The sequence below is a fragment of the Euwallacea fornicatus genome, chromosome 27 (assembly GCF_040115645.1).
Source record: "Euwallacea fornicatus isolate EFF26 chromosome 27, ASM4011564v1, whole genome shotgun sequence".
In the NCBI taxonomy this organism is placed as follows: Eukaryota; Metazoa; Arthropoda; class Insecta; order Coleoptera; family Curculionidae; genus Euwallacea; species Euwallacea fornicatus.
In genome coordinates, this window is record NC_089567.1 from 1,823,028 (window position 1) to 1,837,688 (window position 14,661).

General features: G+C 35.8%; 2 protein-coding genes across 4 annotated transcripts; one reads left to right on the top strand and one right to left on the bottom strand.

The window, feature by feature from the left end:
* The first annotated feature begins 1,241 nt into the window (after window positions 1-1,241).
* Window positions 1,242-2,520, top strand: LOC136347188 (uncharacterized). Of its 2 annotated transcripts, XM_066296947.1 has the most exons (4): window positions 1,244-1,511; window positions 1,612-1,783; window positions 1,834-2,172; window positions 2,227-2,520. In XM_066296947.1, the coding sequence occupies exons 1-4, from the start codon at window positions 1,407-1,409 to the stop codon at window positions 2,409-2,411; spliced, it is 801 nt and encodes a 266-aa protein (XP_066153044.1). In that variant the 5' UTR covers window positions 1,244-1,406; the 3' UTR covers window positions 2,412-2,520. The 2 variants fall into 2 exon arrangements, with proteins under 2 accessions (XP_066153043.1, XP_066153044.1); XM_066296946.1 differs by having other exon boundaries at window positions 1,242-1,511; window positions 1,834-2,520.
* A 1,168-nt stretch (window positions 2,521-3,688) lies between these two features.
* LOC136347185 (uncharacterized) lies at window positions 3,689-4,946 on the bottom strand. 2 transcript variants are annotated; one of them, XM_066296944.1, is made up of 4 exons: window positions 4,693-4,946; window positions 4,489-4,594; window positions 4,027-4,368; window positions 3,689-3,956 (listed from the first exon to the last, which is right to left on the bottom strand). In XM_066296944.1, the coding sequence occupies exons 1-4, from the start codon at window positions 4,795-4,797 to the stop codon at window positions 3,787-3,789; spliced, it is 723 nt and encodes a 240-aa protein (XP_066153041.1). In that variant the 5' UTR covers window positions 4,798-4,946; the 3' UTR covers window positions 3,689-3,786. The 2 variants fall into 2 exon arrangements, with proteins under 2 accessions (XP_066153041.1, XP_066153040.1); XM_066296943.1 differs by having other exon boundaries at window positions 4,420-4,594; window positions 4,693-4,943.
* Between the last annotated feature and the right edge of the window lie 9,715 nt (window positions 4,947-14,661).

Here is a 14,661-nt window from a genome sequence, read left to right on the forward strand (position 1 = left end):
GTTGCAATTTTAATAGGAAGAATTTTAAAAAATTTTGGAACTAGAGGGTGGCAAAAGCTTTTAATTTCAGTTCCAAAAATCCAGTTTTCACGACACTAGCTAAACACAAAACTATACTGTAATACCTTGTTCGAAAGGTCTTTTTGTAAACTATGACGCGGCGATTGTGTCACTTCATGTTAATCCGACATACATTTTTTTGAGGCCTTTGCGTAAAAGGGGTCACCTGCAAAAATGCATAAATGACTGTTCAATCGCATGCTCAATTAGATTGCATATTTTGCTAAATCGTTTTTTACCAGACGTGTTTAATGAGTAATGAATTTTTTCTGCTACTAAATTTTACTGAATTATATGAAACCAGAATAAATGCGTCTTGAATCGTCACTTCATTCGATATTTGCTCCCAGGACAACTTCCAGAAGATGGCAACGGGGATGATGACGCTGTAGCTGAAGAGCTGGCTAAGTATATAACACCCCATGTACGATATATTACTAACCTGTTATTAATATTTGTATGTTACTTGAGATGATGACGTTGCATTTAGTGAAAATGGTTTTTTTTTTTTTAAATAAACATAAGTTTTACAACACAACATAATACCAATTCTTAACCGTTTTTGATTTATTTTGATTTTTATGACCTTTTCGACACTTGTAGTGCTTTAGTACAACTCAGCTATTATTTGACATATATTCACAAGGTGAATTTTAAATTGCTGAAAAAAAAATCAACACATTTTTATGAACAATTACAGGATTAAGAAAATTATTTGGAAAAAATTTTGGAAAAAGTTATTGAAATTTAGAATTTTTAAATGCAAAAAAGTCATTTTTTTCAAATAGCGTCCAACAACTATTTTTGCACCGTTCACATGATCGGAAAAAAATGAATAAATATGCTTCACATCGCAAGTATAAAAAATTTATACTTTTCGAGTAAATCGAGAAGTACTCTAGACTCATGTTTATTTTCAACAAAAATCAATTTTCGTTACAAAGAACTGCCAAGGCCCGTTTAAAAAAATTGATTAAGGGTGAGTTTCCGGTATAACCGGGTCATATCAAGTTGAAAATATTTTTTCAATGTAAGGGTTTTTCCGTAAAATAAAAAAACAAACTTCAAAACTATATTAAACTTGTAGTTTTCCATATACCGATTGTGCCAACTGCCGAAGGCAAACCCTGTATATGAACGATACAACAATGCTTTTCAACACCGAGTAGGCAGGTCTTTGGTTGTTAAACAACATTTTATTTACATTAGAGACACAAATCTTTCATGACACTAGTTTTGCTATCAAAATTTAAATTATTACTGCACGTAAATTCCTTGCTCAGCTCATGAAGTCCTCCCAGACTCTTCGGTTGTAAAATTGAACTGGTCTCTGGGGATTCTTTAACATGAAGCGAAAAGCCGAAGAACCTCCATTGTTGCCCAATGTGATGGAGGCCATTGCAAGTATGAAAAAGCGTACTGGATCCACTCAAAAGCACATTATCGGGCACGTAAGTTTGACCAAAATCCAGGTTTAGGCTAGGGATTCACCAGATATAGCAATCGTTAAGAAACATGTTGGAACGAACCTCTCTTATCACAATCCAATAGATATCGCAACAGCTGAGCAGCACAAATACCTACAGGAATATGGATTTGGAAGTGCGTAGAGCGTTGGAGTACGGTCTGCGGATGAGGTTGATCAAACAGATACCTGGCAAATACTTTTTGGTCCTCAATAAGAGTAACGACGCGGTTTGTAGGAAATTCAGCGGTCCCAATGGTAAACTTCATCTATTTTCATTAAATACGGCTATTGGAAATCTATTTCAGACTGCAGCACTTCTAGCAAACGAGAAAGACCCAGGAAAAGGAGGAGCCACAGTAAAAGACGTAAAAGCAAAATAATATCTCACCATTCTAGTCGAAAACGTCTATCTAATGAAAATGGTATAATTGACGATGCTGAGCCTAACAGAGGCATGACGGTAACTCCAGAGCCTCTGAATAAGAGTAAGAGGAGAAGAGGCAAGAAAACGGCTGAATGCGATACGAAAGGAAGGAGTGGTATCGCTGCTGACGACTCCAATAGTCGCACATCTGAGGTTGATTACAAGAACTCAAAAACCGCATTCTTTCCGGACAACAAATGCTTAGACCAGGAAAAACCTGGTAACGACCTGACTTATAAATCCGCAACATCAAATTCAGGACATTATTCTGCAGAATGTGAATCCAAAAAAGATGATAATAACAGGGAAAGGGACAACCAAGAAAGCGATCAGAACCAGGATGATGTTGGATACTGTGGAGATCCTCGTTGTCTTTGTAGTATTAAACAGGAAGACGGGTGTTCAAGAAGCGTGTCCAAGGAGAACGGTACATCCTGCAACGATTCATCCCTAAATTGACCAATCTAAGGGCACCCCTTACCTTGACAAAATTTTCATTTATAATATATTATAATGTATTGTGTATCTTTTTGTAATGTACCGAGATGAATATACATTTGATGCTTGGCGATGATCCTGTGTAGAATTGAATTTACAATTTCCAAAATCTTGAAAGCTTCACACCAAATGGGTATCACAGTAGAGTTTCCGCATCAGGGCATAGAATGAATATGCTGATTCCAGCATTTAAAATTTTTTGTTAATTGACTTACAATTACTGCTTTTAAGTGCTGCACAAAGACATGGCTCTTAGTCCGGCCTATTTTGTAGAAGGCTTCTTCAAAATCATAATTCTCTAGAATTTCAAATTTAATTAGGTTATATACACAGAGTGTTTGGTAATTCAGAGCATTTCTTTAGAAGGATTACAGGAGATGAGATAAGGAACAAATTTGGCTCTTCTCTGGATGTTGACATAGTTGAGAATTCAATAGTATTTGAATTATTTTGATTAATTTTTTTTTTAATATTGGCTCTTAATGATTCGGAGTGATTAAAGAAAAATCTTCTTCGGATTTTTCTACACTCGTCACTCTGTTACTTAGTCAACACTATAATCTTACATATGAAATGAAAGGTGTCTGGGAAAATTTGGATTATGTGAAGATTTTAAGCAAATAATTTTTGAAAATCAGCTACCTCGACTTTTCTCAAGTTTTTTTCCAAAAATCTTCAAGGTAACCTACAGGGAAATTACTTTAAAAACTTACTCCTTCCAATAAATGTTTAATGAGATATTACAGGTTCAATAAATCAAAGGGGGTACCAATACAGGGTGTTCCAGTTTATAATAGCAGAACTTTAACAGTTGATAGAAGACTTTTTCTTAAGATGAAAATGTAATATAAATATATATTGAAAACGGTTCAGTTTTTGAGATACAGGATAAAAAACTTGATTTTTTTTTTTAACAATTTATCCCTTATGAGAAGATGCTCACCATCATCGAGGAACGCAGTAAAAGGACTCTTCGTGTGAGGGCCTAAAAGTCTTCTTTTTAACCTCATACACCTCAGTATGATTTTATACATTACACCTTCTACCTACTCACTTAACACAACTTTCAGGTCCTGCGATCAGCATAGGTCACTACAGAATGGGTAGAATGATCGCAGCATATCACTCTTTCTGGGCCTTAATTCAAAGACTCTGCAGTTATACCGGTTTAATTTGAAATTTTCAGGAAATTGAATGGGGATTATGGGGAATTATAAGGAATTATATTATACGCAGGATCATTATCAAGCAAAAAGTATATTCACATTGGTACGTTATACAATTCATTATAATTTCAAAAAAACAATGGGTGACCTCAAAGTTGTCCTTAAATTGGTCAATTTAAGTATGAATCGTTGTAATATGTCATATTTTCACTGGACATGCATCTTGGACATCCGTCTTCTAGTTTTACATTGCAAAAGCAATGAGAATTTCCGTGTTCTCCATCATCGTCCTGATCGTGAGCCCTCTCTTGATCGTTTCTTTTCCAGTTGTTGCCGTCTTCTTTGGATTCGTATTCCATAGAAGAAAGTTCCATGAGGTTGCTGTTATATATTGTATATTTGTTAGTTACCAGCAATCGCCTGGTCTGAGTATTTCATCTTTGGAGAAAATGCAGTTTTCAATCCCTTGTAATCAACATCAGATGTGCCGCTGTCAACGTCATTAATCGTTATCCAACCCTCCCTTCTCCCATAGGGCCTGGTTCGTCTCTTGCCTCTCCTCTTCCTATTTTTATCCAGAGGCTCCGGTATGTCCGTTATGCTTTTATTAGACTCTGTATTCTCAGCTACACCAATTTCAGTGGATGGGCGACAATACCGAGACCTTATTTTGCTTCTACGTCTTTTGCTGCGACTTCTTCTTCTTCTTCTTCTTCTTCCACGTCTCCTTCGCCTTTTAGAACCGTTGTTGTCTGAAAGAGATTTTCACTAAACGCATTCGACTGAAAATCGCAGAGTTTTACCTGAATTGGGATCGGTGAATTTTCTACAAATCGCGAAATCATGCTTTTTGAGACCCAAAGAATATTTGCCTCCTATGTGTTTGATCAACCCCGACTGTAGACCATACTCCAACGCTCTACGCACTTTTAGAACCATATTTTTGGATGTATTGGTGCTGGGCAGTTGTTGTAATATCTGTTGGGATTTGATATGAGAGGCTCGTTTGAGCAGTCCTTAACGATTGCGAAATTTGTTGAATTCTTAGCTTAATCTTTGATTTCGATGAAACTTACACGCTCAACAATCTTCTTCTGAGTGGATCCAGTACGCTCTTTCATATCTGCGATGACCTCCATCACATTCAGTAGTAATTGGGGTTCGTTGCGTGTTCGCTTCATGTTGGAGCATCCCAGGGGTAATCTCCGTTCTACAATCCAAGAATCTGGGAAGATTTCATTCGTCGAATGCGAAATTTTCGTCCAGCTAAATTAGAAATTTTGATGTCACACCTACTGGTATGAATGATTTGAGTAACTAACGTCAATAAAAGTTTGTTTGCCAACCAGAGATCTGCCTACTCAATGTTAAGTAGCATTGTCCCATTGTTCATATACAGGTATACAGGGTGGCGAATTCACAACCTACACAGAGCATATATCTATAATCGATTAGTGGCCTTTATACGAGAAGGATTGCCCGTGCGAATTCACAAATGCCTGTTCAATCGCACGCTACATTAAATATGCACGTTCTGCTAAATCGTATTTCTTTTTAAGACAGGATTGAGCGTTTTATAAAATTACAATAAATTTATCTAAACTGAACATAATTTGAACATGAAACGCAAAGAAGACATTAAGGCCTGTGGCAAGGACTACGCCATGGCCTTTTTCATTGTGACAAATGAGTCCTTCGATCGTTCTGTTTTTGATACCACCTAAGCTATAATAAGTTCTAATTATATATTACCTCAAACACTTCCTTGATAATGTTCTCAAGTGTTCTTCTACCTCATCTATTATTTGAATTTTTTTACTCCTATACCAGTAAAACGTAAATCTAATAATCTATTATGGAAAATCATAAATGACCGATAAGTACGCGTAATAATGCTTTACACCGTGAGTTATGATATCTTGGATAATGAAGGAAAAAGAGTGGTTAAAAAAGCACAGCACAGGTTGTTAATAGAAGCAGGAGTACTATTTTATTTTGTATTGCATGGACAAAATCTATGCAAAGACTAACTAATGATCCCTTTCCTATGTGGTGCCGTATCTCCCATTTCCCCTTTTTTGTTTACTTCATCTAGTCATATGCATTCTTAATGAGTCCAGACGTTTACTTCATAAAATGAAACCTAATATTATTATTTATTCTTTTTTGGATATGGACCAGCGAGATATATGTATAAATCCAATACAATACGACATTAGCTAACTGAAACTACGGGTATAACGTTATTTAGGACTGGAAAACATAATTTATAGTTGTATGACACTCATTTCGTTATCAGCCCATGGGCTCCTCGCCAAAAGTCTCTAAGAATCAGTTTGTATCAGAGATTTTAGCGAAAAAGGATGTATATTGAAGATCTCATTCCACTGGCTTCAAGCCAACTAGTCTGTCCTTAAGGCCACCGATACGTAGCCAAACTTGCCAAATCCGTATTTGCAGATAACCGTGAAATGAAGCTGTTTTCTAAAGAAGTAAGAATACACATAGATTGCATTTTTTGCTTAAAGTTCATAATTTTCTAAAATTCCTTCATCTTCTGGAAAAAAGTAAGTATTTGAATGAGCTAACAATGTATCCTCCGACTACTACCACCAACTCACAATTTTCCACGACACGTATCGAATGAAGGCTTAAAAAATGATCAATATTTTTCAACTGTGCGTTAAAGAACCTAAACATGCTAATTTTCGAACAGTCAGAAAGTGGCGAATTCCACAATATGCCACTGATGAAAACGAACGTTCGGCGAAAGGTTAAATGAAGAAGCGTTTAATGGCTTCAATATTAGGCATTTGATGCAATGAGATGGTTTTAAATTCTCTTTTTAGTTGTTTTTTTACTTTTCTTATTGGTCGTGGTAAAAACATTGCGCTACTTCTAGTTAGACACAAAACCCTCTTTTTGATATCCCACCGTTAAAATTTAAGAAAATCGATATGGCCATGTAGCATATTCCTAGTGGTAGAAAGAGCTATTCTGGTATGACCAGCGCAATTTCAATAGTTTAGTTATACTATTGTATTAAAAAAATGTATGTCACCACAACTTCAGTAGTGTAGATATTCTAGTTTCGTGTTAGTTTGTTCATAGTATACTTATCCCTAGATTTACACGGCACTTATTTTACACAATTTCGCTTATACACGTAAATTAACGGATTTCAAAAAACTGGTAAAAGTATATGTTTAACTGCATATAATCATACATATACAGTGTGGTATATTTGACTTAAAACGGGCAAATATCTGCGCACCTTTCAATTTTAGGGAAAAATGTATCATAGAGATCAAAATTGGTCGACATGGAAGGGGAAATCATATACCGACACTCCTACTAACATATAACGTCATCAAGGTCACTTCACGGTCAACTTAGTTTTTTCAAATGGAAATCTATAATTTCTATTAATGGACATTAAACACTACTTAAGAGTAAGCATCTTTTGTGGGAAACATTTTTTTCCATACATCAAATTAACTTAAAAACGCAATAACAATATTATTTTAATAAATGTTCAAAATGGTGGCTCAATACACATCTCAATACGCATTAAAAATTAATTATAAGTCCTAATTAAATTAAAGTATCACTGTCTGTGCTTTGACGTGCATTTCTAATCGGTTACTTCATATCTTCGAGGGTAGTAGGGACATTTACGTGCACCTTTTCCTTTAAAGCTTCCCAGAGAAAAAAGTTAAAGTGTTAAGTCTGGTGATTTAGCTGGCCACGACACTGCATTTCCTTTCCCGATCCACCAATCAGTATATTTTTAATTCAAAACATCTCGGACAGTTTGTGAAAAATGTGCTGGATATCCGTCATGTTGCATCCACATAGACAATCTCTCACTAAGTGTGAGATTTTCCAACAATAGTGACAAAGCTTGCAAGGAAACTCTTGGTATTTTTTTACTGTTAAGGTACCATCAATAAAATATGGTCCCAAAAAATGGTTTTAATTTTTATTTATTAAAGGTAATGCCCCATTTGCCTATTTGCCCTCTGATTTGATATTTAAAATTCAATTAACGTAATGGGAGTTACTACATCAATTTGGCGTATGGAAAAAAAGACTACAAAAGTTCCTTATTTTTAAGTAGTGCTTAATATCCATTAATAAAATGTATAGGTTTCCATTTGGAAAAGCAAAGTTGACTTTGAAATGACCTTGATTTCGTCGTATAAGTTGGTAAAGATTTCGGCATCTTCTTTCCCCTTTGATGTCGTGCAACTTTTGTTTGAAACTCTTTTTTTCTAAAATTGATAGTTGCCCAGATATTTGTCTGCCTTAAGTTAAATGGCCCACCCGATATATTTGCAGACCTTTTCGAATTTCATTCCGTCGATAACACTGTTGACAACAACAGGGGATTCCCCGCGTTGTAAAATATATACATTTAGAGGGGTCGTCGTAGCATCTACATCTTTATTTCACAACAGTGAAACTATCTGATTCATATGAACTACTGCAAAGTAATTTTAGCAGTAAAGCTTATGCAGACTCTTAGAGGAATAATTTTCATAAATTTAATCAATGATAAAAAACGTCATTTTGAACAAAACACTTCATTACAACAGAGGTCCTAAAAACAACTATTTCCCAGGGAAGGACAAGAACATTGAGAACTGGCAACGTCGCATTGTGTTTATTTCATTTCCATATCTCCCTAGGGAATTGCATGAACTAGCACGTTAACCGCCACGAAGCCCAAACCATGGGTCTCCCTTTTTCTGTCAAATCGGCTCCAAAACCCATACGCTGGGTTTCATGTTACACCGGCAGTTTAGACGCCGGGAATCAGTGGATGATGGGTTTCAGAAAGCACTGCTGCTTATGGGGCGAAATTAGAAGGGGCCCCGTGGACCAAAATGTCAATGGAGCCTTCGAATTTTGTATTCGCTTTTGCGGATACACATAGGTATAAAAATGTTTGCAATGGTAAATGCTTTGAAATGCTTATGCAACAACTGCTTTGTTATTACATAAATATAAGTATAACAAATTTCCAACGAGTTATTTGAAATAAAATAATGAATTTTCAATTTAAAATCTTTGTGTGTTTCGAAAAAATATGATAAACAGGTAAAACGTTCAAACTATTGAAACATACAGGGGATCAAAAAATTTTTGGCACATCCCGGATTTTTCAAATATAACAAAAATTCTAACATATTTTTCAAAAAACTACTTTAAATATTTTCAATTATTTATTTCGCAATGAAAATGAATAAGGTTTTCTCATTGTAGGACTGCATCAGTTGAAAAATATACAGTATGGCACATTGAAAACGAAACGGAGGCATTTTCGAGTATTTGAAAATTTATTTTTGAAAAATGCTCGGACACCTAAACTTTATATTCGAGAGGGACACATTATGCACGTTTATTCGCTCCCTTCACGTAAGATCCCTAGCCGGGGTGAGTTAAACTCCCAAAATCTTAAACGGAAAGTAGGGTCAGGCAGTACCTTGTTTGAAAGGTCTTTCGATTCTCGTCATCAAGATCCCCAATTTGACTAACTTTGATTTAGCAATTTTCGAAAAATTTGATCAAAAAATCATCCGATATGTATTAATAATGCGAAATTGACAACTCAGATAAAAATAACATAAAGCGGGTAATTTTGACTCGCTTATATTCTGATAAAAAGATAATGCATCTTTTTCATGTTTTGACTATTTTTACAAAAAAAGAAGAAAATAAACCTGTTTGGCACACACATACAAAATAAATGAGTCTTAGACTACATGCACAATTCCGTTTACTTTTTCCAAATTAAAAATTGTCCATTCGATTGTAAGGAGAGTAGAAATCATTCATTTATTTTTGAAAATCATCGGTGTGCCAACCGGACCACCCAACTGGTCAACCAGAATCGTGAAGATAATCAAGTGCAACGGGAGTTCGTTTTGAAATTAGTTGATAAATTTCCTCAGACCGGCTCTGTGACTAATAGGAAAAGAAGTGATGCAAACGCTCCCAGAAATAAAGAAATCGATAGTTCATTTGGATGCTACATTAACGACTCAACTGGATACTCTAACTGGAGTCAATTGACACACTAGTCAAAGAATATCGAAAATCCATCATTTTCATCCGTATAAGATTCACTTATCGCAAGAATGGAACGAGGATGACTGTGGCCCCCGTCAGCAATTTTGCGAACTTATAAGTGAACGGGCAATTGGGAATAATAATTATCTAGTTAATATCTGTTTTCTGATGAATGTTCGTTTTTTTTATAAACGATACGATCAATCGACATAACGGTCGATATTGGTCTGATGAAAATCTCAGAATTTTTCACGAGGGGTACACCCAGTATTCACAAAAATCAAATGTTGGCATCTTTTTTCTTACCTGGAAATCCCGCTAGTGCCGTGTACTTAGAATTATTACGAAATGCAATTGATCCGGCAGTAACAGAATTATGTGAAAATAATGAAAATTACGTTGAGAACCAGTTGATATTTCAGCAGGATGGTGCCCCCCTCCATTACGCATTACGTATTCGAGAGTATTTAAATGAACGATTTCCAGGTCCTCGAATTGGAAGGAGAGGCGCTATTGAGTGGCCTCCGTGATCATCAGATTTATCGGCTTTGGATTTTTTTCTGTGGGCTCGCTTAAAAAGCAAAATCTGTGCAACTTAGCCGAACTCTTTGGAAGAAATTCGCCAAAGAATAATAAATGAATTTCGTTAAATAAATCCTCTAATGCTCCGAAATGTGCGACAACAATTTGAGCAAAATTTCTATTACAGTTTATTAAAAATTGGTGGTCGCCACTTACACTTACTTAATTAATCAATATGTAAGTAAATATTGGATGTGCGCTTTTAAAGATTGTCTTACATTATTTATGAATTACAACTGAATAATCTATCACTAACTAAATAATTCGGTACTCGAAATTCATTTCTTTTGGGGATGAGTTTGACGGTCTCAAGTCATTGAAATTGTCAAAATTCTTAAGAAAAACCAGTCAAAAAGGCCTGCTTTATGTTATTTTTACCTCAGTTGCTGCAAATTTTACATTATTAGTTCATATCAGATGATATATGTTTTGATCAAATTTCTCGAAAACTGCTGAATCAAAGTTAGTCAAATTGGGGATTATTATAACTAGAATCGAAAGACCTTTCAAACAAGGTACTACTCCACAAAGCAAATTATGCAATCACAACAATCGTCGAAAAGGGCCTTCTCCAATGGTAATGCAGGCCTCCAACCTACGTGTCAGCGCCTGCCGTATCCGTTTGAAAATGCCCGGAGTGTTGCGGATCGTATTGCAGGATACAATAATGCGATTCCTCAATTCTCCAACATTATTAGCTGGTGTACTGTAAACTAAACTTTTTAAGTAACTCCACAAAAAAAAATCGAAAACATTTAAATCTGGGGGTCGAGGAGGCCAAACATGTGATCCAATTGTTGTGATTTTAAATGATAATTTTCCCTGTGGCGTCAAAATTAGGGCCAAAAAATTTCACGCAAGCCTCTAATTTCCGCCTTTCTACATACTAATATGAAAAAAAAATCGAAGTAGCGCTTAAAACGTAACTAATATTAATAATAATAAGTTTACAAAATCTGAATTCTTTATCTCAAACGATTCGTAAGATATCGTCAAAAAACTAAAAAAAAAAAAAACAGGGTGCCAAAAACGGTTTTATGGCACCCTGTACCTCAAAACCGGTACGTTTTCAGCCCCATGTTAATAAGGACTTTTTTCTTGTAACCAGCTAAAGTATCAGACCCTTTATTTTCCGACAAATGTTTTGAAACACCTAGTATGTGCCGATAATATAACTAACAGATTATTTTTAAGCTAAGTTTTGTTTCTGGGCTGTATAGTGGGCGGTTAACGTGGTGGGCATGCATTTTTGTAAAGGTTTTTGGGTCCGATATCTGTTAATAGCCTTTCACTCCTTTATCGCTTCATCCCCCAAATTAACCTGGATGACCTTTTAAACGATCGGGTTTCTAAATTGCCGTACGGCGTTGCCACTTTATTTTATTTTTCCCGGTTACCTTGTATTATTACTTATTAGGTTTTAAATTGCTTTTAAACATTATTTTCGAATAATTTTGACTTTTTTGTTACACGTCAAATAATCAACTTCGGTCAAGTTCGTTTTTAAACTTTTTATTAAAATTTCAAGCTTATCATAGTTTTTCGATTATTAACTTTAACATTTTTTTTCTTATTTTTTTTTAAACTATAAGACTTTCGACCCCTGTTGAAACGAACTTTTTTATTCGAACTCATATTCTTAATCATTGGTTAAATTTACGAAAGTTATTTCCTCCATACCCTGTATATATTATTTTGCGGTTATTATTTGAACGGTATCTTTTCAGCATTTATGGTTTTCCCGGCGTTTTTATGATTAGCGTAAATTTTTCGAGGTTTTTAAGTGCCAAAAGATTTGAAAAAAAAATAAATGAAAAGAAAAGTTATTTCTTTAGACACAAAAATTAAAATATTAAATTGTCTCTGTAATAGAGAAAGAGTAACGGATGTTGCTAAATTTTACTCCATGAATAATGCCGCAATAAAGGCCATAAGAAAAAATGAAGACTCCATTAGGAAAAGTGTAGTAGGTGGAACTTGCAGCAGCATGAGCAACTTAATATGAAAGAAATGCTACCATGGAAAATATGGAAAAATCATCAGTGATATTGGTAGAAAACCAAATTCAAAAAGGGATCCCAATTGATACCAGTGCTATTGAAAATAAGGCTTTAAAGATTTATGAAACATTTCAGAATCAATCACCGTCCACTTTGTCAGATGAAAAGGAGGTATCTCTCACCGCCAGCCATGGTTGGTTCGAGATATTTAAACAAAGACATTCTATGCATAATCTGAGAATGAAAGGTGAAAGTGCATCTGCTGACTCAGATCCAGCTCAACAATATCTCGCAAAATCGACTAAACTCAATGTCGCTAACTCTTATACTCCTGATCAAGTCTTCAATGCTGGCGAGTTCGGGTTATTCTGCAAAAAAATATCTGAAAGAACTCATTTATATGGCAATAAAATAGCGAAAAGTCGTGTAACTGTTCTTTTCTATTGCAGTGCTTCAGGTTAGTTCAGGTTCGTTGTTATATTGGGTTCTTAAGATAAGTCGAGGGTGAAGAGGGGAAATTTTTACTAGGTGGGCGCTTCAGGGACGAATCCCACATAACCCGACCGACAGGTTACCAGTTCGGGTACCGATGAAGGTATTCCTCCGCTACAAAAAAAAAATGAAAATAATGTTATTTCAGATTAGTTCAACCGATTATATGATGAAACCATTGGTTATTAAGAAATCAAAAACGTCATGCTCATGCACCTATCTTCCGTATAAATTAAGGGGTAGGATATAGTGTTCAGACATGCGTATGCTGTCCTATGTATATAAAGGGTGATTTCAATGGAGATTTCACACTACATTATAAATTATTTTTGAAACATCAATGTATTTGCCAACGGCAACGTGAAATTTCTTAACTAAACAAAAATAGTCATTGAGCAATATATCATGGAACAACATGTTAAAATTATTAAAGCTTATTATGTGCCTGACCAATCAAGGAAAAGTGCATTTGGTGATTTACATAAGTTTTTTGGCGCGCAAAATCGACCTCCTGGAAGGACAAGTTGAAACGTGTTTCAAAAATTCGAGGAAACTGCATCAGTTGGACGTTGCAATCGTGTGATTTAACTCTCGCTGATTTTGTCCTTTGGCGACACCTTAAGAGTACTGTACATCTAAACTGTCCACCATTGCAGAGCTGAAACAGGAGGTTCGACGCGCAATAGTCAACACTGAACCTGACTTACACGGCAAAGTAGTCGAAAATTTTCGCAAATGGTCTAAGTCATGCCAGTCGAGCCGTGGCGGTCATTTACATGCCATCATCTTCCATGCACAATTGTAATGAACCATCCTCAAAGGGCCATTAACCATTTTTTATATTTTTCAACTTCTGCGTGTTCCCTTTAATCACTACGTGGAAACCCAAATTGAATCACTCCTTGCTATGTAACAAAAAAAAACACATCAGTCGGTAAAAGTGTAAATTGTTTAACAAAATAAGCTATAAATTGTGGAGAGGAATGTGTGATAAAAGAAACACTACAAAAACATGAATAAATAAATTGTTTTGCGTTGTCCTTTTAAAAAATCGCTGGATTTTATTCTCTGCTATTTCGGTCCGTTTGTTGTTAATATTTGGTTCAAACAGTTGTAAATTAAGGTTCTGAAATTCCCAGAATTCCTAGGCGACTGAATTATCATCAACCGAGTGATTCTGAAAGGGGTCCTCTAATTGGGCTACATGAAGCCGAAATTGATTTTTGCGAAATGGATAGACGAGTACAAAGAAATGTCGCAAACACAATTCGCTGCTGAAAAAACTGGTCCGAAAATGGCAAACAACGTCGCAGAAGAGGCTCTGGGCAACCTAGAGTGACGACAGAGCGAAAAGAAAGGAGATTGAGACTGCGTGCCCTTGAGGCTCGACACAGTACATCCAGATTTTTAAATCGCGCTGAATTTTATATTGCTCGAGATTAATACTTCCTCTAACCAACTCTTAGATTACAATGGTGTAATACGCCGACAAATTGCGATAAAGAACGGAATTGTCTCGCATTTTCTGACGTACGTAGATTTTATCTGTGGGGCCGTGATGGTCGTGAACGGCTTAAGAGTGAAAGAAGAGAAAGAGGGGAAAGGTGGCTTTTAGAGTTAGCCCTGGAACATTACCTGAAGCTCAATTGTCAAGGGTGAAATCAGTCTAAGTAGTAGAACTCTCCTAGTATTTCTTCAAGGCCATCACTTGAATGTCCACAAGTACACCAATCATATTCTGAAACCGTTTCTTCTACAGTACGTTCGAGGATTCACCAATGTCATGTTACGACAAGATGACGCTGGCCCTTATGTTGCCGCGATTACATTACAGTTCCTGCCAGAGACCACATCAATAACCTCCCACGGATCGCACTTTCGCCCGTTCTTGCACCC

Bases quoted from the DNA above. Each gene is read 5' to 3' on its own strand.
- LOC136347185 (XM_066296943.1), bottom strand. From the start codon at position 4,797: ATGAAGCGAACACGCAACGAACCCCAATTACTACTGAATGTGATGGAG. The intron at 4,369-4,419 runs GTAAAACTCTGC...AATCTCTTTCAG, and splicing joins ATTCACCGATCCCAATTCAG to ACAACAACGGTTCTAAAAGG. The intron at 3,957-4,026 runs GTAACTAACAAA...ACGAATCCAAAG, and splicing joins CTCAGACCAGGCGATTGCTG to AAGACGGCAACAACTGGAAA.
- LOC136347188 (XM_066296946.1), top strand. From the start codon at position 1,407: ATGAAGCGAAAAGCCGAAGAACCTCCATTGTTGCCCAATGTGATGGAG. The intron at 1,512-1,611 runs GTAAGTTTGACC...ACAATCCAATAG, and splicing joins AAAAGCACATTATCGGGCAC to ATATCGCAACAGCTGAGCAG. The intron at 1,784-1,833 runs GTAAACTTCATC...AATCTATTTCAG, and splicing joins GAAATTCAGCGGTCCCAATG to ACTGCAGCACTTCTAGCAAA.